Raw genomic sequence first — 26,365 nt, forward strand, 5'->3', positions numbered from 1 at the left:
AAATAAAGTCGTTAAGCTCCCGCGCAATCGCTACACTCTACGTCCTCGTTATCAGTCCATAATTACTGTCCATACCAAAACGCTTTTGTTTCCAATTTTTATATTGACTCGCGGTATCACTGGCACAGTTAAAACCACTCGCACTGTTTTTTTTATTGGTGATCCACCGGCCACCAAATACTGTGGTTTTCGGGCCTCCGCCAATAGGCTAACAGTGTCTGAAAAGTTGTCATGCGCCACGATTCACCATTAAAAACAATCGCATGCCAGGATCATTAATATACTGGATTAGCATTCAAGAGGTGCTTTGCATTGACCATTTTTGGTTGAAAATGGGCGTGTTCAGGGCGGGGTAAAATGCAGATTCACCTACGCACACTTGCGGGTAATCTGTGATTTATAAAGGGAACATTGTGTACAGGTGTGCTTACGCACGGTTTTATAAATCTGCATTTTTGTGTGCGTACGCCATTTTAGGCTTTTGGGCGTACGTACACTTTTAGTAAGAATCCTACGCACAGTTTTATAAATGAGACCCCTGGGGCCTCATGTATAAAGGATTGCGCAGCTTTCATACCAGAAGATGGCGTACGGCCAAAACTCGAAAAGTACCTACGCACAAAAATATTCACATGTATAAAACCGGTCGTACGCCAGGTCCTGCGCTAGCCTGGCTCTGCCCTCCTACGTACTTCCGCTCAATTTGGATTTTGCTTCTGTACTAGGTCTGGTATGTCGGTTCTGAAGTCGGTTTCCAGAAACAAATTTTTTGTAGGTCCAATCAGCGAACAGAGGGAGTGGCTGAGAACGATGACGTTAATGTCGTGCACTTGTTTGAGAAGTTCAGTAATGGCGGGGGAGAACGATGCGAGCGAAACTATTCTGCGGTTGTGGTAACGCTGCCGAATATAGGTTAAAGCCGGAGCAAGAACATTCCTTGCTGAGTTTTGTTGGTGGCCATGATGTTGTGGCCCTCCTCCCCACGGGGTTTGGGAAAAGTTTGATTTTCCAGCTACGGCAGCTAGCTCCGTTACAGTAGTGGTGAAGGAGTTGGCTAAGGCGAACACTTGCGATTGGTTATGGCAAATCAGAGTGGCTCTGGGCGGATCCAATAGTTTTAAACTTCAACAGAGGACCCGCCTTCAAGGAAGTTAACGTTTGTCAATGTAGATATCCCAGACCCTCTGTACAAATGAAATGTACGAGGATCTGGTTAGGACCAGGCTAGTCCTGCGCACCTTTCCTTTATAAATCACAATCAACGTGAGATTGACCGCACGTGAACGAGCCACTGACCCCGCCTTGCCTCCTCCCATAAATTAATATGCAGATGGACTATAAATGCGCTCCTGAGGTCATTTCGTTGTCTGAATTACCGTATTTATTCGAATAAATGCCGCCCTCGAAGAAACGCAGCACCAAAAATGAACGTTAAACGCTGCAGCGTTTATTTGAAGAAATACGGTGACTGTCAGATCGCGGTTCTGACAACAGAGGTGGAGGCGAGAAAATGTGTCCTGTTTGGCGGCCTGTCATCAGGTATTAGTGACAAAAGACAGCATTTTGAGATTTAGCTAAATGTAAAGTGCATTACAAATAAAATTATCATTATTATTATAGGGCCATCAATGCTGTGGGTTCAGAGAACCTGACCATGGCAGAAATTAAGAAGAAATGGTCCGATATAAAACTTTAAATGAAGAAACGAGTGGTGGCGCATCGTAACAGCATGATTTTGTCGTTCGTTTGACAGCCTCAAGTTTAACAGAAGTTATTAAGTGGTGGCGGTATAAACAGAAGGCTATATAGCTTTTCCCGTTTTGGGTTTTGGCATTTTGATATGATCATCCACATTAATGATCAAACGTTTATTTTTTATATTTTTTGAATAGTCAACGTCATAAACGTACTAGTGGAAACTTTATTTTGTAATGTTTGGTGAGTCTCGGCACTTTTCAGTTGGAATTCGCCATGTTACAGAGCCAGACAAGACTTTGCGGACGGTCCGCACATTCTCACATCTGCTCAAAAGTTTCCGTGACGGCCCGCACATTCTCACGTCAAGTAAATCTTTATACATCACAAAGTGTGCGTGAAAACCATCGTACGCAAGCTTTTTGTGCGTACGCAACGTTTATATATGAGGCCCCAGGCAGTGACGTGCGGTGATGTCAATAAGTTACCTAATTTATTGTTTAGGCTAGGCTACGTCAAAACAGTACGCACAAGCGCGGCACACATGCACGGTTGATATCAAGAAATGTCCAATCAGGATGACATATCTTACTCTCATGACATGACATATCGTAGTCTCTCTCTCGCACACACACGCACGCACACACACACACACACACACCAATGTCCAGCATCAGAATGCAACCATCTTTATCCTTAACTATTGCACAGCGGCCAATTATGTTTGTCAGTCAGCAACAATGAGAACACACACTGCTCAATTGAATATGAAGGCAAATGGCTTGCAGTCGGCATTAATTCAACCAACTCAAAATTAAACCCAAAATAGTTTCTGACTCACCAATCGGTAGATTATGGATGGCAGTACAGCCGCTGACTGCTAGCACAGCCACATAGCCAATCTTTTTTGTCATACCAGTCCGTTTGAAACGAGCGAACAATTTTTGGTCCCTTTTGCTGGTGTAGTTCAGGCAAGGTTGGCATAGGGCCTCCCTCTTGCTAGCAACTCATTTTTGCCATTAAATCGAGCTTTGAAAAATGTCTTAGTTCTACGATATGGGGAGATACTGCTGCCGTCATTTTTACTTTGAATTTCGCGGGGTTACGCTTAGCTGGTGTAATGACGTCAGCTGCGCAAATGTCCAGTAATTTCTCGATTTTAATTGGTCCATGTTTGATACGTAACGTTGATGATTACTGGCATAACATAGTTACGTGCAAAGGCACAGCAGAGTTGTGCTTTTCGACGTACATGTTAAAGAATACAGGATCGAATGCGTTTTTCGTTGTTGTCCGCAATGAATGGACAGTAAAAGCACTGCTTATTCTACCATTTTGTTGTATTTGATTATGCGTAACTGCTACATTTGTCATCGTAACGTCTAAACAATTGAAATAACACACATATTGCATATATACATCACAAGAATAATCAGTAAAAATACAAATATAGGTTTATTAAATAAAATTATTTAATAAACATTTTTACGTTTGAAATTTGGCAGGGTAGGCAGTGCCTACCTTGCCTACCCTGACTGCACGTCACTGGCCCCAGGTAACTAGAAAGTTAGGAAAGGTGAAACGGATTGCATTGACAAGGATTGACAGCTGTATGAGTTCACCCTTTACACAACGCAAACTGCAACCTTTTGTCATATTAATATAATTCATGTTTTGGTTTTATATTGGCTGGCTTCCCAGAATAGCTGAATTTGCAGAGCTAGCGAGTCCCAATTCCGTTTGAGTGGCATTTGCCATCATCTTTGCTATTGCCAGTTTACTCCAGATCGGCACACAGGTGCTTCAAAGTCCCTAGAGATGATTTAGCTTTTGCAACAAGATCATTTAAGATAATTATGACAATGGTAGAATATAGTATAGTTCTGTTCAGTATCGCTAACCATGGCAAATGGATTTCGAAGAACTACAATATCCGTGCTGATCTTGGAATAAATTGACGATAGCAAAGTTTCCATCTTTTGACGACGCCAAATGGAATAGGTGCTAGCTAATGTTTGCTCCATCGGTTTGTTTGCTAGCTATGCAAATGCAGCTGGCTTAGTGTGTGTGAACCCTGCCAACATAGTGAAATCGCTGTGGTGCAATTAACTGGATTAATTTCGCGTTAGTTAGGCCTACCCGCATTTCCGATAGTAGACACTCAAGTCACCTTGTCAGATAAGGAACACAACTAGGCTACTGCATTGCTAGCATACCTGTCACACTCCCGTTTTCCCCGGGAGTCTCCCGTATTTCACACCAATCTCCCGCCCCCCTCCCGTTTTGTCATTCCTCCCGTGAAACTCCCGTAATTTGTATGGCCAAACCTCATTATATAGCCTAAATATTCACATCAATATATTGTTTAAATGTTGTCCAGTTGCCAGATCTTGTATTGTATGAAATGCATCCTACTCTCACATAATACATAGGCTATCATACAATTTTCAACCCTTTTGTGACCGCAACCAGAGCCCGTCTATATTAACTACATTCTCTGCCGCAACCTAAAACTCAGTTGCGCAGGTTGATATCTCCGCAGGTACGCAGGAGAATTTGAAAAATACATGGTTGATTTTTGATACAGAATCACTTGTAGAAATGGCAAAAGTCTCAGGTGGTGCTACGCAAAAAAAAAAATATATAGCTGCAAATTAACAGTAGGCTACACAGTAGCGGACGGGCTATTGGGAGCACCTAGAGAATTCCCGATGGGCCGAAGCACTTCTGGTTGCCTTATACTTCGCTTTACTGCCTTATTATTTTTTTACTACTAATACAAATTTCGGCAGAAGATTGAGCGAAACGGTTGGCCAGCAACACGGTTGGCCGGCCCCCCTTTCCCCCAGGACGGTTGGTCTATTCCAAATGAACGTCTATGCACACAACAGTGACACTGACATATAGAAAGCTTGCTAGTAAGCGTTCGACATGGACTGCGGCTGCATGAAACGACCGGCGAGAGTAGCCGCTTGCAGTCGGGGAGGAGTTGAAAACGGCTCTGTGAAGTCGGACATTCCAGCTTCTCGTGGTTTGCTGCGTTGATGTCAGTCATGGCCGATCAAGCGCTGTTTGCTTACTTTACTTTGTTTATAATTCAACTCAGTCTTTCCGGTAGTGAAGAGGCTGACTAAAACCTTTCTTCAACACATTAAACTTGAAGGTGTCCGAATATTCCAAAACACGCGTCAAAGTTGTCGTGTGTGAGTCTGGCCAATCATGAAATTGCTGTGTCGTCACTTGAACCGTGCAGTTGCTCTTGAGAAAATGCGCTTGGCTACACAGCCGGCAGTTCTCGAATCGATCTCACGGTACTTTGATGGCGACGTCACAGTGACGTATCCTCGGCGCCGTCTCAAGTCGGACAAAAAGTCTAACCAGAATGCACTTTTTCAAGTCAGCCGCCTGCAGCCGGCTGCGGCGCCGCATGAAGTCGGGTCATGTCGAACGCACCTATTATGGAAAACCAGGCCAATAAACGTAAACGTCATTACCTTCACTGGACAATTTTTTACCAATTGAAAAGGCGGCTGTGTTTGTTTGTTTTCCATAAAGCCTCAAAAATCTTTTAGCTCAAATCAGCCACAAAAAATTTGCTCGCACGCTATGCGCGCTCGCATTAAGTGTTGAAGTCCCTATAACTAGCATCACATCAGGCAAAGAAGTTGCATGCATTAGCAAGGCCCTCGCTGTGGTGGCGTATATGGGACCGGTTCTGGTGGGCCGGTCTGGATCAAAGTCCAGGGCCTATTTTTACTTCCAGTCCGTCCCTGACAGTAGGCTACATGGACGGAGGAATTTAATGTCTAATCAGCAAGCCGCACGACCCCCCCCCCCCCAAAAAAGAATCTCCCGGATTTTGGTATTCCAATGTTGACAGGTATGATTGCTTAGCCTGGCTCTGCCCTCCTACGTACCGCTCAATTTGGATTTTGCTTCTGTACTAGGTCTGGGAGCTCGGCTCTGAAGTCGGTTTCCAGAAACACTATTTTTGTAGGTCCAATCAGCGAACAGAGATGGTGTCTGAGAACGATGACGTTAATGTTGTGCACTTGTTTGAGTAGTTCAGTAATGGCGGCGGAGAACGATGCGAGCAAAACTATTCGGCAGTTGTGGCATCGCTGCCGAATAGTTTTGTTGGTGGCCATGATGTTGTGGCCCTCCTCCCCACGGGGTTCGGGAAAAGTTCGATTTTCCAGCTACGGCAGCTAGCTCCGTTACAGTAGTGGTGAAGGAGTTGGCTAAGGCGAACGCTTGCGATTGGTTATGGCAAATCAGAGTGGCTCTGGGCGGATCCAATAGTTTTCAACTTCAACAGAGGACCCGCCTTCAAGGAAGTTAACGTTTGTCAATGGAGAGATCCCAGACCCTCTGTACAAATGAAATGTACGAGGGTCTGGTTAGGACCAGGCTAATGATTGCTAGCTTCCCTTTGACTTTAATTCAGACAGCTGGTGATGTTACTTAGCTAGCTAGCTAGCTAGCTAACAATAAAGCTAGCTAGCTAGCTAACATAGTGACAAATGCGGGGAAAATTGTGAAAGTTATGAATGTTTTATTGTATTGAGTGGTAGAAATAAATGGTCAAACCAATACTTACAACTACTTACTGGACATCAGCCACCAACGACACAAACAGATAGATACTGTCCGATTTTCACACATGCACCTGCATCACTGCTGAGGGCTGGGGTTGTGGATCAAACCATTATGGGACCAAGGCAGGGTTTGCAATCATTTAAAACAGGGGTCACTAAATGGCGGACCGCGGTCCGAGTCCGGACCCAGGCGTCTTCCTATCCGGACCCGGACCTTTGGCCGATATATTATTAGCCAATGGAGTTAATTCATTTTGACCGAACGTTTACATTTTAACCGGCACATTTTGTATAGCCTTTACACTATTTATTATGTCTATGGTTTTTCTACTAGATGTGGTTTCTATCTTGTGTCCAATCCAAAGATCCAATCAGGAGCTGTAATAGCAATCACCATGACAACTCACTCAGTCGACGTTGGCCGCAACCACTGTGGGTCACGCAGGTTGTGTTTGTCATTCGCAACAACGCAGGCTAATCGATTTGCAAACGGTAGGTAGTCTACCTGGTCTTCCTTAGCAAAAATAATGGCGTGACAAAACCCAGCGAAAAGTTGATTCAGAAAAATCGCAAATTTCAGACAGAATGGACTGACTAGAACACATTTGTGTTGCCGGTGCACAAAACTGATGTGTTTAATCTGCAATGAGACGGTTGCCCTTGTCAAAAGTGGTAGAGCTAACGTGAAACGTCACTATGACACAAAGCATAGACAATAAACAAAATTACCCTCAGAACTCTGGTGTATGGGAGAAAGATGCCCAAGGGCACGGGTACTGTGCCTAAACCGAAGTCAATTTTGAATGGGAGTCAATGGGAGAGGTAAGGGCCAGTCAAACCAAGGTAAGGACCTTCGACTGAATGGAAATTTGGTGAGTAGACCTTTTGAGTTTCTAATTGAGTACCCCTGATTTAAAACTTTAAAAAGTGCCATTGTGTCCATAATCAGCAAAGCGCTTTCATTGCATATTATTAATGTTATTGAAATTAGATAGTTATGTTTACAGTGATTTATTGGGGGGGACAAATCATATTTTTCCCAGGATTGGGGGCTTCGTGGTCCCCCTTGGGATTTCCGCCCATGGGGGAGGCTCATTTTTCGGCCTTTCAGCCTTACGTCACAACAACAAATATCTTACTTCCGGGTGGATAACGTCAATCTTGGCTAGCGATAGTTAACCTTAAAGGAGACATGAAATGCTGTTTTTGGATGCTTGTATATAGGCCTTAGTGGTCCCCTAATACTGTATCTGAAGTCTCTTTCCCGAAATTCAGCCATGGTGCAGAATTATAGCCAGAGTAGTCCCACAATGAGCTTTCCTCAGAACGCGCTGTTTTGGTGTCTGTAGCTTTAAATGCTAATGAGGAGGAGAGAGGCGGCAACATGCGCTAATGTTTACAACGGATGTATCGCAATGGCTCGTAGCCCCCGTTGCTGTAATATGCCTCGAATTTGCCCATTCTCATCTGATCACCCTGGTTTGCAGAGGTGTACACTCATAAATAATCTCAATGAGGAGAAAGGCGGATATCGCCCGTGCCATAACACCAACAGCATAACGGTTATCCAAATAACAAAGAAGTGCACAACACTGGCGTTACAGCGTTTGTATTCACACACAGCCTACTTGATGCCATCTATCTTTACATAAGCAACAGTAATTCAGCTGTTAGCTGCAGAGCTAATGTTACAGCCACATTCTAAGGGTAGCAAGCTAGGTAACCATATACAGTAAAGCAACAAAATGATATAGTGTTAGTTAGCTTACTTGTCCAAGGTTTGTAGCTTGACCAAGGAGAGTTAGTAATGGTCCAGAATTTTATTTCAGCAAGGCCAGTTTTGTATTGGCTCAAGTTGAGGAAACAGTAGAGGCTGAAATGTTTGGCGCAGACATACAAAACTTTGTGAAGTTGTGTCGGCGCAATTCCAGCGAAAATAAAATTAAGATACTGGTTGTGCAGAAGCTTGGATGAAGGAACTAAAAAAATACTTTTGTTTTGATTTGCACATCCAAGCAATGAGCAACTGTTATGTTTCGTTTGTTTGCTTGCCATGATGTCTCTCCTGGAAAAAACGATATCGCACTCGCCCTTGCACGGTGGCAGCTCAGTTTCTCATGGGCGGGCCAGATGATCTGAGTGGGCAAAGCAAAGAGGGAAGGTAACCTTTCTCGTATCTACGTCACTTGGAGGAGATTTTCAAACAGAGCGTTTGAGCCTTCATTTTGTCATAGGCGGAGAAGAACACGCAGGGCTTGGTTTACACTTATCGAAAATTCTAGCCACTGGGGGACCAAAGGCAGGCTGGGGGAACTCATGTTAATGTTAAATAACCTCATAAAATGAAGTTTTCATGCCATGTCTCCTTTAACAAGCCATTGAAGCCAACTGGATTTTCCATGTCATTTAACCGTGAACACGTTTTATGATTATTATGATTGTAACACGTTTCATGATTATGCTTGTGAACAGAAAAACGAGACGTTCCCGATGTCGTTGCTGTTGATATTGTTAACGAATAACGGTAATGTTGTAACGGTGTATCAAACTCGTAGTGACTGAGATTGCTAGCTACTGCTGTAGCAATAAAATCCAATTTAACGATTAAAGATTTTCTGGACTGCCTGAGCTTTCTAGCTATGTCTGGACACAATAATTTTCCTTCGGAGGTTAATTAAGTATCTATCTATCTTATTGACTATGGAAACTTTATCATTGTAATGATGAGCAGTTTTGAGGATTTGTGGATTGATGAGCAAGCAGAGTTGACAGTAGAAAGGTAAATGTTGGATAAAGCAAACGTTAAGATTGCTTATCAGTTAAATACTGATTGTTTCATATAGTAGGTATACATCTGTATATGGCATATATATATTGTTTTCATATAGTTCAAGTCTTGTATTGTCCGATGCACATTCTTAAGACAACGCAAGTACCTGGCATTTACATAGGCCTAACATAAGTACACAGAACATAAATTACATCTATGCTAAGCTTAAATAAGTAAACCTCCTAAATATACAGATATCTATAAATAATACAATACAAATTACTGTAAATACTGTGTTTACTGTAAATACTGTGTGTACTGTACTTAAATTCTGTGTTTACTGTGTGCGTAGTGTAGTGTACAAATTACTGTAAATAATGAAATATTTGTATTTTGCTTTTATGGCCATTTTATAATAGTGTTTGGCTTAGCTACATTTTAGCTGCTTTCTCCCCTTGAGGAATGAAGGCATGACCAGTGTGGCACCACATTTAGCCATTGCTTCAACAATAAAAAAAAAACCCTGTCTGCCATAACCTGATCTCCTGAATTGAAGTTAGTGTACAAATCAGACTGTGCACTGATCTCCTTGTCTGATATTCTGCACTGCACTGCAAACACATATCATATTCTCATGTTAATTAGTGCATGAAATGTGCACCGGCAGATACTATTTCAAAAGAAATACCTGCATTAAAATAGTGTATCCCAGTGCTTGAAGTGGAGAAAAAAAGGTGCCGGTACTCTCTTGCATTGGCAAATCATTATGACATTTCTAAACAACAAAAACAAAACTTGGATTGTTGTTAGCCTATTTATTAACAACATAAATGCATAGCCTCGGGAACTTTTTATCAGGAGGTGACTTAATGTTGCGTGGCGGCAGGGATGGACTGGGAGTAAAATATAGGCCCTTGACTCTTATCCAGACCAGCCCACCAGAACCGGCCCCCGTATAGCTACGCCACCACAGCTGCCATAAATGCATGCATAGTCTGTGTTTGATGTGTCTGGCTCTGGCACATGCGTTCTTTTAGTGCCTTTTTGAAGCCATGCTAACATAATTAGGCTACTTAAAAACTAAAGTTGTGTAGTTTCTAGGTTTGAAAGCGGCAGTGAAAAATCTGTTTTACTGAGGCATCAGTTGATGCTGTCTAGATAACGTTTTCGATAGCGTACCGGCACGCAAGAAAAGGTGCCGGTACGCAAGAAAAGGTGCCGGTAAGCTTAAGAGTAAAATGTAGAGGTGCCGGTGTTACGTCCCAACTGGTTCCCAATTCAACTGGTTCTCCAGCTGTGCGTGCACCTATCAGTCCGCCTCCATCACCAGATTCGTCACAAATTCGCAAACATATTACTGGCGATTTTCAAGTCGGATCTCATATTTGCTGCGGCAAATATGAAAGTAGGCCAATAGCCTACGTGCGCACTACATAAGGCTACCATTTGCGACAAAATAAATGGAGACAAAATAAAACATTTGCAGGCTCGCATGAAGTGGGATTCGATCCCACTAGAGCAAAAGTACGTTCACATGTAAGTCCGATGACTTATGCCACGTGCCATATCAGCTCTGAGATGAGGGCAATATGATTACGTATTTGTTAACTACGTTGGCCTTCAGATAACATTTTGAATTGGCTTCTTCTGAATCAACTGGTTCCCATAGACACTACCCGAATGTAGGCTACTAATCACGTATTTGGGGTTGTTCAGAGGCAATAGTCGTATTTACCACGACATCAAAGCTCCTTCTGACACCACGTATTAAAAATTCATATGAAGAACGTCGCTGCTAACCCAGACAATACGATCAAAATACGCGTAACACAACATGGAAACAATAGTTTCCTATGCGATTTGTGTAGCCTATGGCTGAGTGTTTCTTCGCTATTTCTTTTTAAATCAATTCATTTCATAATTGAATATTCTGAACAAATGTACTGAGCGCTACATTACAGCCAAGCACACCATAATAAATGGATAACTAAGAAAATAAAAGATTCGAGTTGGATTTGATACCACGAGCAAAAACACCTGCGTCTTTACAATCCGTTGCATTATACTGTGAGCCACTGAAGCACATGCATGATATGGTCACAACATTTTTAAGAACGTTGTTCTTTAGGCAAAATGTTGTTTTGGTTCTTCTGAATCAACTAGTTACCGTGGACACCACCCGAATGTAGGCTACTCATCACGTAGGCTACTTGGAGTTGTCTCAAGGCAATAGCCATATTAACCACCTATCTTTTGGGGTTAGGCTACTGGAGTTCACCCAAAACAGCTGGTTACCTGTTAGGGTTACTTTGCCATGATTATCAGAAGTATGATCATGTCTGTGCCCACGTTTCTATATCATGCAGCGACGATTTAAGTATTACTTCGCAATATGTGGTGTCATTAGCCTAAGAGTCTGTGATATCGTGGTTAATATGGCCTTGAGACAACTCCAAGTACGTGATGAGTAGCCTACATTCGGGTGGTGTCTACGGTAACTAGTTGATTCAGAAGAACCAAAACAACATGTTGCCTGAAGGCGAACTTTCTTAACAATTTTGTGACCGTTCCATGCATGTGCTTCAGTGGCTCACTGTATAATGCAATGGTTTGTAATAATGCAGGTGTTTTTTGCTCGTGGTATCAAATCCAACTCGAATCTTTTTTATTTTCTTAGCTTCCATTTATTATGGTGTGCTTGGCTGTAATGTAGCGCTCAGTACATTTGTTCAGAAAATTCAATTATGAAATGAATTGATTTCAAAAGATATAGCGAAGACACACTCAGCCATAGGCTACACAAATCGCATAGGAAACGAATGTTTCCATGTTGTGTTACGCGTATTTTGATCGTATTGTCTGGGTCAGCAGCGACGTTCTTCGTATGAATTTTTAATATGTGGTGTCAGAAGGAGCTTTGATGTCGAGGTAAATACGACTATTGCCTCTGAACAACCCCAAATACGTGATTAGTAGCCTTCATTCGGGTAGTGTCTATGGGAACCAGTTGATTCAGAAGAAGCCAATTCAAAATGTTATCTGAAGGCCAACGTAGTTAACAAATACGTAATCATATTGCCCTCATCTCAGAGCTGATATGGCACGTGGCATAAGTCATCGGACTTACGTGTGAATGTATTTTTGCTCTAGTGGGATCGAATCCCACTTCATGCGAGCCTGCAAATGTTTTATTTTGTCTCCATTTATTTTGTCGCAAATGGTAGCCTTATGTAGTGCGCACGTAGGCTATTGGCCTACTTTCATATTTGCTGCAGCAAATATGAGATCCGACTTGAAAATCGCCAGTAATATGTTTGCGAATTTGTGACGAATCTGGTGATGGAGGCGGACTGATAGGTGCACGCACAGCTGGGGAACCAGTTGAATTGGGAACCAGTTGGGACGTGAGTACCGGCCCACTTCAAGCACTGATCATGACAGTTTGTATGATTTGGTCATTTATTGTCACACTAGCTTTTAATTATCACGGCAAACAATTACGCCGCACTAAATTGTAAGTGTAAATGTAAAGTGAAAATAACAAAACCAGTCAGTATGATGACTTGAGCGAATATCATTCAGGTCTTACCAAAACAGCGGAAAGGGAATGAGGAAACTGTTTCCTCTACTACAAATACAATGCGGGTCACGTGAAAAAAGGATCCAAAGACTGGTAGAACGACCGAGTCGGGAAATAAACGAATCGTTTCTCTAGCTACCATCACAGAGCCTATGCAGGTCACGTGAAAAATTATTCAAAGACCGAGTCGGGTAATGAACGAATCGTTCCTCTAGCTATCAGTACAGAGCCATGCAGGTCACGTGAAAAATTATCCAAAGACTCGTACCCTAAGACCGAGTTGGGAAATGAACGAATCATTTCTGTTTACTTGGACGAGCCTATGCAACAGTTCCGATGCGCTGCTATGAGAAAATGAACGAATCACTCTTTGAGAGGACTCGTTCCTCCCGACTCCTTGTAACCGTGCGTGTCCACTACAGCGGAGCGGAGCGGAGCGTCGGCTTCCAATTCATTTTCAATGAAACCGGGTGTTGACGCTCGTGTAGCCTATGGCATTGTGGGAGCGTACGCCCGGTTTTCAATTAAACGCCCGGTTTAATTGAAAATGGATTGGAAGCCGACGCTCCGCGCCGCTCCGCTGTAGTGGACACGCACGGTAAGGATTCGTTCAAAATGAACGAATCGTTCACGAACGACACATCACTAAAGTCCATGGAAGCTGAGCTTCAACGGGGAAATGCATTGTGACGCTACGGGAATGTATGAGAAGGAAGTCAGTCAGTCAGTCGACCGGCTGCTAATTTATGTAGCTGATTCTGGACGAACTCGTCTTCGATATGAACGTGTTCTAACGCATTTAAAATGTTAACACAATCGTAAATATTTGACCATTAATATTTTGAAATGTTAGGGGAAACTGAGCTTGAATGGCTTGGGTGACTTTTTATAGTATAAAATCATTGTCAATCAAAGGGAGATGCAGTTTTTCGACAGACCCTCCAATCATCAGGCGGAAGCCCAGCGTCCAGGCCAGCCCACTCCTCCATTTACCCCCAGATACGCTGAGCGTCCAGGGCGGGACATAATCACAGCATTCCAATGACCGTATAGTTTTGAAGCACTGGAAAAACCTGTTCTAAGCAGCCCCATTGAAGTCCATGGAAGCTGCGCTTCAACAGGGAAATGCACTGTGGCGCTACGGCAGGGGCGGGAACCTTTTTTCTGCCAAGGGACATTTGGATATTTATAAAATCATTCGGGGGCCGTACATAATTATCAACTTTAAAATGTGCCTGCTATATTTGGTCAAACATTTAATTAACTCACCCCTAATGTGATGGCTGGAACTGTTTCTCTTTGGTGAGGTTTGTGATGTTAGCTGGCACGGATGCAGCCTGCTTTGACTAGGGGTGCAACAAACATTTCTGGCGGGTTATCATGATGGAAAGGGATCGTATTATTTTTTATATTGCCACAATTTTTGAGGCTTCTTCTCGAATCTGAGTTTTAATCAGTTGCGGAGCCATACGTTGTAAACATTCGGGGCTTAGCCAAAACCAACAACGTATTCTGGGTTTGATATGCTAGAAAGGAATCCCACGCTTAATGCGCAGAGCGCTCGAGCGAATTTTTTTGGTACAACATTGGTACCCAACGCTGCGCGCCTCCACGGTCCTCTTCCACATATTAAAATAGTGCTGCTGCCAACGAATAATGCACCTAATAATATGGTTCCTGCAGTGCCATGGCGGGCCGGTCCATATGATTTCGCGGGCCTCATACGGCCTGCGGGCCAGACGTTCCCCATGCGCTACGGGAATGTATGAGAAGTACAGTCGACTGGCTGCTTATATATGTAGCTGATTCTGAACTAACTCGTATTCGATATGAACGTGTTCTAACGCATTTAAAATGTTAACACAATAGTAAATATTTGAGCATCAATTTTTTGAAATGTTAGGAAGCTGAGCTCCCCTTGCAGTCTTAAAGGGGCAATTGACTGCAAAACCGATTTTACCTTGTCATAGTTGAATAACGACAGTTCGATGGGTAAACTGAACATACCGTGAATATCAAAGTCCATTGACACCTCTTTCCTATTCAAATCTCAAAAAGAAAAAATGTGGCTGTAAAACGCTAGCTTTTCAACAAAGCTACCGGTCCTAGTAGGACCGGTGATTGCCCTCTTATTGGCTCTGGTCTGTATCTTTGTCACGCCCCAGAATTTACATCCAGACCAGCCCGAGGTATTGTCTATCTCATAGAGTTAATATAACTAGAGACAGCTACTTCTGTCTTCCAAGATGGCGTCCCCATTCATTTCTATGAAAAGTGCTCAGTGGCGCAGTGAGGCAAGCGAGAGCTCCTAATGGACCGCCCCATCTTTCCAGACCGACTCGTCCGGTCTTGCGCAAAAGCTTGTTCCTAGCTCCGAAATTCGCGCATGCTTGCAACTAGCTGTATACGTCATACTTTGCGACAACCAGTCGCGAGCTTGTGAGCTGGAGCTAAGGCATTGCAGAAAACTGTCAGAATGTGGTACAAGTCCGATCAAGAAGCAGATAGCCTACATGTGAACTTTACGAAAATCAATACTATTAGTAGTGTAGTATTATACGTGCATGGCCTATACGTTGTTCTTTTTGCTTCGTGTTTATAGTTTAACTGCTTATGTATTGTGTCGGATAAATAAACAGTAAACCTGAATATCTGGCTCCGTCGTTGTTCTAGCTTTGCAAAGCAAATTAAGCCTATACCTTTGTTACTATTATAATGATGATGAGTGTTGTTTACTATTACTAGCTTATTGTTAATGCCATCGTTGTGGTGTTAAATGATGAGCTAAATCAGAGGTCGCCAACCTGTCGATCGCGATCGACGTGTCGATCTCGGAGACTTTCCCTGTCGATCTCCAAAATAATTTCAGAAATACTGATCTCCGACTAATTCATGAACGCGGAGGATTCTTAAACTGAACGCGCGTTCTCTTGTACCTGGATTTGCATATTGGCCTGTGCGTGTTGCAAAGCAATTCACCGACAGAATAAATGGGCGTTTTTTCCCGAAGACGACCTTTGAGAGACCTGCTATCCCAGGATACCTGTGGGCGTGGTTGCCGTTGGTTTGTTTATTTACCCGGCCGTGTTGTCCACATAGTGTTAGCAAGCATGGCAGAGGCACCACGAAAGAGGGCGAAAAACTACAGTTTCCATCATGAATGGGAGGAGGAATTCATCTTTACCTTGGTAAAAGACAAGAGTGTGTGTATGTTGTGCCACCAGCCACAGGCACTGTCTAAGCGAGGGAATTTGGAGCGGCACCACAACACTAACCATCCGAAATTCAAAGACTGCTATCCACCAAAGAGCGCAATCCGCGCCAAAAAAGTTCAGGAGCTGAAAGTGGAGTTGAAGGCTCAACAGTCGCTTTTCTCACAACCTACGTCTCAAAGTAAGGCTGCAACTGAGGCGTCATTTCGTATTAGCCACATTTTGGCTAAACACAAGAGACCTTTTACAGATGGGGATTTGTTTAAGGAACTATTGACCGTCACCGCAGAGACTGTTTGCAGCACCTTCAAAAACAAAGAGGACATAAAAGCTGCATTCCGTGCTGTGCCTCTTGGTCCTACAACAGTGACACGAAGGATCGAGTTACTGTCGGATAACGTTGGTCAACAGGTGTTGGAGGACTTGTCACTCTGTGAATATTTTTCACTGCAGTTTGATGAATCGCTGGATGTAATGGACACGGCTCAGCTTGTTGTATTTGTCAGAATGGCTTTCCAGGACTTTACAACAAAGGAGGACTTCCTCACTCTTCTCCAATTAAAAGAGAGAACGAGAGGTGAGGATATTTACAACGTTTTTAAAAGCTATGTCCGTGAAAAGAACATCCCCATTCAGAAACTGGTGGCAATCACTACCGATGGGGCACCGGCAATGTGCGGTGTGCACGCTGGTTTTATAGCACTGTGCCGTAATGATCCGGATTTCCCCGACTTCATGAAGTATCACTGTGTGATTCATCAGCAAGCCTTGGCTGGGAAAGTTGTGGACTTTTCTCATGTCATGTCACTGGTGGTCAAAGTGGTAAACTCGATTCGAGCAAAAGCGCTTCAGCATCGCTTATTCAAGGCGTTATTGGATGAGCTCGATTCGGCGTATGGAGACCTGCTTCTGCATGCTGATGTCAGGTGGTTGAGTCGCGGAAAAGTGCTGCAGCGATTTGTTGACTTGCTGCCTGAGATTAAGACGTTTCTGTCGAAAAGGAACGAGGAGCACGAGGAACTTTCAACGGATGCGTGGCTACTGGACCTGGGGTTTCTGACGGACCTAACCGGAAAACTGAACTCGCTCAACCACGAACTCCAGGGAAAAGACCGGCACCTCCTCCACATGATCAGCGCAGTGAATGCGTTCAAGGCCAAACTCTGTGTCTGGACCACGAATCTGAGGAAAGGGACGCTGACACACTTTACAAACCTGGAAAAAATGTCACAGTCCATCAAAGACTCTTCTGACTTTCACCCTGAGCAGTACTGTGTGCACCTGGACAAACTGGCAGCGGAGTTCAGTCGACGTTTTGGTGAGTTAGAAATCATGAAGGATATTGCTGCATTTCTTTCAAACCCATTCCTGCCTATTAATACAGAGGAGGTTGCAGACCAATTCGAGAAAGCATTTGCTTTGCCAAGTGGAGTGGACATGGAGATGCTTGATTTGCAAAATGACATTGAGCTGAAAGCCAGGTCAAGGGACAGTGACTTTTGGGGACTTGTCAGCCGAGAGAAGTTTCCTCTCCTCAGTGCATGTGCACTAAAAGTGAGTGCCTACTTTGGATCGACCTACCTCTGTGAAATGGCATTTTCACAGATGAAAATCACCAAATCCAAGTACAGGAGCCGTCTTACTGACAGACACCTCACAGACTGCCTCAGACTGGCTGTCTCTGCTTATGAGCCAAACTACAAGGCACTCACAGACAGTGTTCAGTCACAGCCATCACACTGACTTGTCACATGAGAAATTTGTCAGTGTTGTGTTGTAACTTCAGTTTATAAATAAAACCGTTCATATCCAGCCTGCTCATTGCAAAAGTGTTTTTTCTTGTTCATATTGTTCACAAAGTGTTTGATTTCATTCAATTACAATAAGGCCAAATATAAAGTTAAGTTGTAAGTTCAGTCTGGAGTCTGTTCTGTCTCTCAACGCCTCAATAGGTAGATCTTCGGGTCACCAAGGCAAAGGTCGGTGATCTTTGGCCTAAAAAGGTTGGTGACCACTGAGCTAAATGAATAAATGTAAATGTGTTAACTGACTTAAAGTTCTAACAATATAACGACCATAACAATATATTGACGTTATCAGACATGATTTATTTGTCTTTGCCTCAGAATAACATGTCAACAATATATAATGACGCTGTAACATGCCACGATATTATAACTAATTATATTAGGCTATAATTACATTTGTCATGCCATGAGCATAATAGCGTTCATTACAAAATGGTTAAATCTGCTTTAAAATATTTAACTCGAATTTAACTCTACAAACAACCGTCATGTATGTGCAACCATTTGTAAAACGTGCTACAATAAAGGCAGGTAGCTGTAGATTATCAAATCCTTTCTCCTTGTTTTCATTCAGCTCAGGTAAATCAGCGATTTGCCGAAGCTCCCTTTTGTGCTTGTTCATTGTTCGTATCCGCGAGCACGTTTCCAGGCAACTTTTCTTGATGTAAGCAAATACATGGGCTGCTAGTTTACCCATTTCGGATTGGTTTCAATCTTAGCAAAAATCAGGAAAAATTATTATATGAAAAAGCTAGTAGTATGAGCCAGGTTCGAGAATCGAACAAAAATTATTGGGGGAGATAGTTTTAGATATGTTGACTGGAGTTAATAGAATAAAAACGACCGGACGAGTCGGGTAGAAAATCGGAAATGCAATACCACCTACATCCACGGGGGCTGTTGCCTCAAGCCAGAGTCGAGGGGTGGGGGCTTGGTCTATCTCCGATACTAGTTTAGCTGCGCGCTGCTCTGTGAAGGCTACTTATAAGGAATTACAAAGAAGAACGTTTTGAATTATAACAAGGATATTGAAAATGGACCACGGTCGTAAATGCTGTGTTCCAGGCTGTACAGGGAAGGCTAACACTCACAGTCTTCCCAAGGAGCCAAACATTCAACAGGCATGGCTGTTGTTGTCTATGAGAAGATCCTGGCGAAGTTCGACACTCAATCATTCATTTGCTCTGAACATTTCACCCAAGACAGTTTTGACAACCTTGGACAATTTCAAGCAGGATTTGCTAGGAAGCTGAACCTGGAAAGAGGTGCTGTTCCGACCATATGCTCATTGCAACCGCAAGCTATAAGGACAGTATGATGTTGTGCTAACAGTTAATAGCAATGCTAACGTTTCCTGTATATTATGGAGGATTATAGGGGCCAAAACTAAATAAATAAATAAATACTTGGATAAATAATTATATAACACAAAGCTTAAATAAATGACACAAAATATATAAATGTTACATTTATTTGTGTGTATATATATATATGTTTACGTTTTCATGTGTTTACATTTATTAATTTATACTTACATTTATGTATTTATACTTACATTTATCCACGGTGAAACTTCCTGCAGCAAATAAATCTGTCGTCCCCCGTCACCAAGTCAGGGGGCGGGTCAAAGCCTCTGATTGGTGAATGAACAGTATTACACACCAGGCAGGCTCAACCAGTCGATCAAGCGCTCTTCAAGCTAGAGGGATCCTCTATCGCCTCACTCTACAGCTGCTAGGGGTGTGCGACACTGCACGATGTGGTATAGATCCGATACCAAGGAGTAAATACAGGGCCAGTATTGCCAACACCGATACTTTGGGCTTAGAAAAGCAGTGGAGGGGCAAAGTGAGTTTGAGCGAAGTTAGACGGTGTTTGCACAACCACTATGATGTAAAGGGAGTTGTGTACTCAGTGTGGAATGAAACTTAAGTATCGATCTTATCACGCTATCAATCAGGCTATTGATACCAACGTTGGTATCGATAGTTGCCGGGTTTCCCAACCCGGCCACTGTCGGTCTTAAGATCGATATGCCCACCCCTATGCTGTTTCATCTCGCTGAGGATCGTGAACACATTTTCATTGATGTCTGTGTCAGTTAGGGCCAATATCATTCCTATAATTTCAGCGAAGCTCTCAATATGATGTAAAAAAAAAGTGAACTGGCAGGTGCCTCCATCTCTTCAGCTTCCGCCAACATTTCGACCACTGTAGCATTCAATATTTCATTCATTGAATCCGCACAAAGTGCTGCCACCTTGGAATAGTCAAAAGCAGTCGATTCAAGTTGAACCACCAATCAGAGGCTTTGACCCGCCCCCTGACTTTGTGACGGGGGGACGACAGATTTATTTTGCTGCAGGAAGTTTCACCAAGGATAAATGTAAGTATAAATACATAAATGTAAGTATAAATAAATAAATGTAAGTATAAATGAATAAATGTAAGTATAAATGAATAAATGTAAACACATGAAAACGTAAACATATATATATATACACACAAATACATGTAACATTTATATATTTTGTGTCATTTATTTAAGCTTTGTGTTATATAATTATTTATTTATCCAAGTATTTATTTATTTAGTTTTGGCCCCTATAATCCTCCATAGTATATAGCATACCAGGTAGAATGATAAATACGTTTCTACACACATAAAATGACTCTAGCTAGACTAGCTGTAGTCGGCATTAGAAGGGAAGCTTCCGAAAAATAGCCAGAAAACGAACAGCAGTCTGGCTTATTGCTAACGCCTGTCTAGATAATCTATTTGAAAGAACTGGAGAAAGGCAGGTTCTAGATACAGGATACGTTAGCATTGCTAGTAACTGTTACTAGTAACACCTAGACTGTAGGCATGTAAACAAGTTTAGCTTGCTAACGCAAGAGCATAGGTAGAATGTGTGATAATTTAGCCTAGTTTATTGGCAATGGGGCTAACGTTGATTCATGTTCCTGACTGTGTTTCATTCAAATAAATAACCTGTGTAATGAAAATCTACAATTCACGATGCATGTTTGTCCAGATCTTTGTCATGTTATTTTACAGCAAGATATCTACAGCTAGCCTAGCTAGCTAACTGAAGCCGAGTAGAATCACGATATGGTTTGGTTGCTAAGATGTAGCCTAACGTTCTACCCACCTAAGTCAATCCAGTTTGCTTCAACAACAGTGGAAACAAGTAATGTTATCATTTTAAATGATATATAGTCAATCTGTTGAAAACAGTGTTGTGTAGACACAATAGATTTATTTGCGCGTTTTTATTTCAAGTCTCCAACTTCGGTGTTTCAGCGAGTGCTGCTGTTGGCCGTGTTGCATTTTTGCTCCCAGCTTCACTCGTTGATAACCAACCAATCAGGGCGCAGCTTATCTAAATATTAATGAGCATACCATAAAAGGAGAAAAGCTAGTGTTTTTTTCCCGGGAACATTTCAGAGGATCTGTCAGAGGGCATAGAACAGCACCCGGGCCATTTTCAACCCAACCAATGTTACATACCCTATTCGGAGACCTTAAGGAACAGTGTGAAATACCCAAAAAACCAAGTCAATTGCCCCTTTAAAGAAATCGCCACTGATATTCTGATATGATTTTCAACTGCAGTGCAGCTAGATCAAGATCACTCAGTGCAGTACAGTCAAACTCAACAGTAAAATGAAATAGTACCACCGTCACATAGTCATTGCTCTAGAATGAAGTAATTGTTTTAGAATGACCACAGAATGCCTTTGACTGATCAAGAAAGCAAGGCGAGATATAAAGAGGAAGGGAGACTTGCCTGATCCAGTACATAAAAGAGCCTGTCGAAGACATCTTGTTGGGTGTAAACAGCCACACTATAGTCATCCTCATCCACACCACTGTAGCCTTTTAAAAACAGGTTCTTAAATGCCATTACATTCTCCTCCTTATAAGAAACCACCAGCTGGTTGTTGAGGCCAAACAGAATCAGCTATTGGTTATAAAAAAAATACAAACACTTTTTTTGACAACTAATTTGGGTAGAACATATCGTGGATAGAACACAATTTACAGTATGTCAGTTCATTATTTGTCTTGCAGATACTCAAGACATATCATTTTATTGCCATTATGTACACTACCTGTGTGGTGATCATGACAATTTTGAGTATCTGCACCCCCAGTTTCCATGGGACCTGTCCTCGGGCCCTGTACTTTTCACATGGGCTCATAAAATAGTATTTCAGGTCATCCCTCAGCACCTCCTCTTTAATGACACTTTGGGTTATGGAACTGAAACAGCAAACAAAGCACAAACCAACGGCACTGGTGAACTTGAATATAGGTGAAAGTTCAACTTCTGCAAAAAAAAACTGATATTTCATGAACGTTAGTCTAAAGAATTACTCAACACAGGAAATAAAAAAACTCTACTGACAAGTATTTAGATCCAAACCGGACATTTATAGAGAAATAAGGCTTTGCGTGAAGAAATGTTATTCCGTAAGGAATCTTTTTCATTAGTTTCCATGATTCACAAAATAGGTATTAAATAACAAGAAGTGTTTTCTTTACTAAACACAAAGCATTCATACACGGAGAAGTCAAAACTTGGCTCGCAGCACGCTTGCATTTGCACTGGTGTTGACATGATATAGCCCACGTTCAGTGTGTTTTGACCGACAAATGCTTTTATTTTTTCCAACTCTTTAGTTTATGGATTGTTTGGAGGTTTACTTATGGTGGCCTGTCAATATTATTAAAATTTACTTTAAAACAGATGTTTTGTTTTAATATGAAGAACAGGCTAAAGTTACATGAAACGTGTGGTTTTCTTCGTATCCCGAATAAGTGTACTGTAATCAAATGTATCTGAGCACAACATTTAATTTAGTTTAACAGTGGCAAATATTGACATTGTCAATATTGGTACAGTTCAAAAACTTACCTACTGGACTCTCTCCTGTCGAGATATCGAACTAACATTTCCATTTTGATCTGTCAATTGTGATTAATCAAATGAGATAATTAATTAGCCTAACATGGTTAGAGGATTCTTCATAAGATGGTGAGGAATCACACATTATGGTAGAATACCTTTTTCGTCGTCAGTCAACTCAGTTGCAATAGCCAATCACAAATGCAGTACTCACAAAGCTACAGGCTGGCCCAATGTTTCCAAAGCACACACACTCGTAGTAGCAGACTACAAATGGCCATTATGTCATTTGGCGGCAATGTGGTTCCTAAGAAGCCAAATTAGAACAATTCAAACTATTTAAAACTCAGACCTTTGTACATTGATGGATGTAAGGACAACAATTGTCACTACAATGGCCTTTTGCAAAATGGAATAGATTTAAGTATGTTTTGGGTCAAGTAAACTCTACATTTAATCCAAACTGAATAGACGTTGCATAAGCAAATAAGATGACCGAGAAAGTAATGTATAATTGGCTATATGTTGCCTAAACACGCCTTGGCCAACTTGAGGGATGAATACTCACAAGCATAGGCGATTCTAGGTTTTAAAACTGGGGGTGCAAAGGGTATGATTTTTTAAATGGTTACAAAAAACTAAACCAGAGCCACCGGTACACGTGTGGCGAGCATGCATTTGCCCCACCACTTTCGACTCAGCAGAGTAGGCCTATTGAGCGCATTTAATGTAGGCCTATCTACTATAAAAAAATGTTTTCTTGCAATTGAACAAACTGATAAAATACAAAATTTCAGCCTGTTTACTTCTGTAGCAAGGTGAAGTCATTCATATTCGACATTCGACATTCGTTTCACATTCGGAAGAGGCTACTTTGCAGCGTCGAATTAGGGACCGGGTGAAAATTACCCGTACAATTTTGAAAAATGATGACTTTTATAATATTTTTATGGATATAAAAACCAAACTGTCACCAGATTATTCTAATAATGTCTGTCTTACTTCCACACCCTTTGTGTTTTCATTAAGGTTTTGAATAAAATTCCAATTAATCGCTAATCTCTGAAAATAGCATGAAATCTTCGGTAATCTCAATAACATTTCTAACTCGTGTCAAAAATATCAAATATACACCAGATTATTTTCATAATACCTGATATACTTCCACACCCCTTACTCTTTCAATAAAACGTTTTAAAAAATTATAGAAAATCACTCATCTCTGAAAATAGCATGAAATCCTCGCTAATCCCTATTTTATTTTTCAAACTTGTGTCAAAAAATCTCAAATATACACCATATTATTCTAATAATACCTGATATACTTCCACACCCTTTCCTTTTTCAATAAAATGTTTCAAAAATAATATAAAATCGCTAATCTCTGAAAATAGCATGAAATCCTTGCTAATCTCAATATCTTTTTCAAACTTGTGTCAAAAAATCTCAAATATACACCAGATTATTCTAATATTACCTTATATACTTCCACACCATTTACTTTATCAATAATGTTTTTAACAAAATGATTAAAAAAAAACTAATCTCAGAAAATAACATGAAATCTTCACTAATATCAATAACCTTTCCAGACTTGTGTCAAAAAATCTTAATTATACACCACAATATTCTAATAATGTCTGGCCTACTTCCACACGCTTTACTTTTTCAATAATGTTTTTAAAAGAATGATAGAAAATCCCTAATCTCTGAAAAGAGCATGAAATCCTCACTAATCTCAATACGTTTTTTGAAATTGTGTCAAAAAATCTCAGATATACACCAGATTATTCTAATAATGTCTGGCCTACTTTCACACCCTTTACTTTTTCCATTATGTTTTGAATAAAATTCAAATTAATCGCTAATCTCTGAAAATAGCATGAAATCCTTACTAATCTCAATACATTTTTCAAAATGTTGTCGAAAAATCTCAGATATACACAAGATTATTTTAATAATGTCTGGTATGCTTTCACACCCTTTACATTCTCAATAAAGTTAAAAAGAAAATGATAGAAAATCGCTAATCTCTGAAAATAGCATGAAATCGTTGCTAATTTCAATAATCTTTTCAAAATTGTACTGAAAAATCTCAAATATAGACCAAATTATTCTAATAATGCTTTGCCTACTTCCACACCCTTTACTTACCAGTGTTCTTACCAGGTGCCCAAACCACCTCAACTGGCCTTTTGGACGCAAATGAGCAGCGGCTCTACTCCGAGCTCCTCACGGATGATTGAGCGCCTCACCCTATTTCTAAGGGAGACACCAGCCACCCTCCTGAGGAAACCGATTTCAGCCACTTGTAAACGCAACCTAGTTCTTTTGGTTATAACCCAACCTTTATGACCATAGGTGAGGGTAGGAACTAAACTTGACCAGTAGATAGAGAGCTTTGCCTTCCTGCTCAATGGTGCGATAGTGCGAATGCAGCCCCCGCTGCACCGATTCTCCGGCCAACCTCCCGCTACATGCTCCCCTCACTCGTGAACAAGACCCTGAGGTGCTTGAAGTCCTTCACCTGGGGTACTCATTCCCTACCCGGAGTAAGAACTCATTCCCTACTCCGGGTGGGGAAGACATGATTACAAAATCAATCATCGACCTTCGTCCTAGGGTGCTCTGGTACCACGTACCCTTGTGAGCATCCTTTATGGTCGACCAAGGTGTTTGCTATAAATAATGACTAGCATGACTAGCACCGAAATACAACAACAAACACCCATTCGGGTTCAGATTAGGGAGGCCTTTCCTCCCAATCATGCCTCTCCAGGTGTCCCTGTCATTTTCCACATACTTGTTGAAGTCTCCCAGCATCACTATGGAGTCCCCCACTGAGGCCCTAAAAAGGCAAAATACTCAAATCTTCTGTTTGGTCCATATACACAGAGAACAGTCAGTCCCCCCCACAACCTATAGGCGTAGGGAGGCGACCTTCGTCCACCTGGGCTACTTCCCGCCTCCTCCAACTCCAACAAATATATCAGGTAACTGAGCATTCGTGTATACAGTTTCTCTTCCCTTGAACATACTGCATTTTCTAATCTAGGGTGGCTGGAGCTGTCTTGGTGATTAGGGCTAAATCAAAAACTCTTTAGTTTGCTTATTTACTGCACTAAATCACACTTGACTGGTGGGGACCTCACCCATACTGTTATTGTAACTGTTATTTGTCGCTTTGCAGTCTCTAATTATACTTTCTTCACTCTGTTGCCCATCTAACCTCCCATGTGGTGTGGGGGGGTTGAGCTGTCAACATCGGCCTGGTTCCTGGTGTGACAATGTTGGACCTAGTCCCCCAGTGGACTTTGGTCTCCTATGACGGACCACACAGAGTTCCTAGTCCCTTCCTGTCCATCTCCCTGGCTGTCCTCTGATGCACTTGGTGGAAAGCATATTGGTGAAAATACACGTTGGTTATATTGTCACAATCAAACCACAGAGTAGCTCCTGGTTGACCTGCATTTCCTGTTATTTTCATAGATTAGCGACTAATTGGAATTGTGTTCAAACCTTTATTGGAAAAGTAAAGGGTGTGGAAGTAGGCCAGACATTATTTGAATAATCTGGTGTATATTTGAGATTTTCGGACGCAAATTAGAAAAATATATTGAGATTAGCAAGGATTTCATTGTATTTTCAGAGATTAGCGATTTTATATCATTCTTTTAAAAACATTATTGAAAAAGGAAAGGGTGTGGAAGTAGGCCAGACATTATTAGAATAATATGGTGTATATTTGAGATTTTTTGACGGAAATTTGAAAAGGTTATTGAGATTAGC

At 41.6% G+C, this 26,365-nt stretch overlaps 1 protein-coding gene across 5 annotated transcripts in view; it reads right to left on the minus strand.

Annotated features, from left to right (window-relative positions):
• mcoln2 (mucolipin TRP cation channel 2) overlaps positions 1 to 22,840 on the minus strand; it is a 34,056-nt gene extending 11,216 nt beyond the window's left edge. For 2 of the 5 annotated variants that reach the window (XM_047037064.1, XM_047037063.1), the window contains exons 1-4: positions 22,735 to 22,840; positions 22,586 to 22,635; positions 21,780 to 21,930; positions 21,455 to 21,628 (exon numbers count right to left, since the gene is read on the minus strand). In XM_047037064.1, the coding sequence (XP_046893020.1) occupies positions 21,455 to 21,628; positions 21,780 to 21,930; positions 22,586 to 22,629 (369 nt within the window). In that variant the 5' untranslated portion in view covers positions 22,630 to 22,635; positions 22,735 to 22,840. The other 3 variants (XM_047037066.1, XM_047037062.1, XM_047037065.1) reach the window with 2 other exon arrangements.
• Between the last annotated feature and the right edge of the window lie 3,525 nt (positions 22,841 to 26,365).

This window comes from Hypomesus transpacificus, chromosome 16, assembly GCF_021917145.1.
Source record: "Hypomesus transpacificus isolate Combined female chromosome 16, fHypTra1, whole genome shotgun sequence".
NCBI classification, from domain to species: Eukaryota; Metazoa; Chordata; class Actinopteri; order Osmeriformes; family Osmeridae; genus Hypomesus; species Hypomesus transpacificus.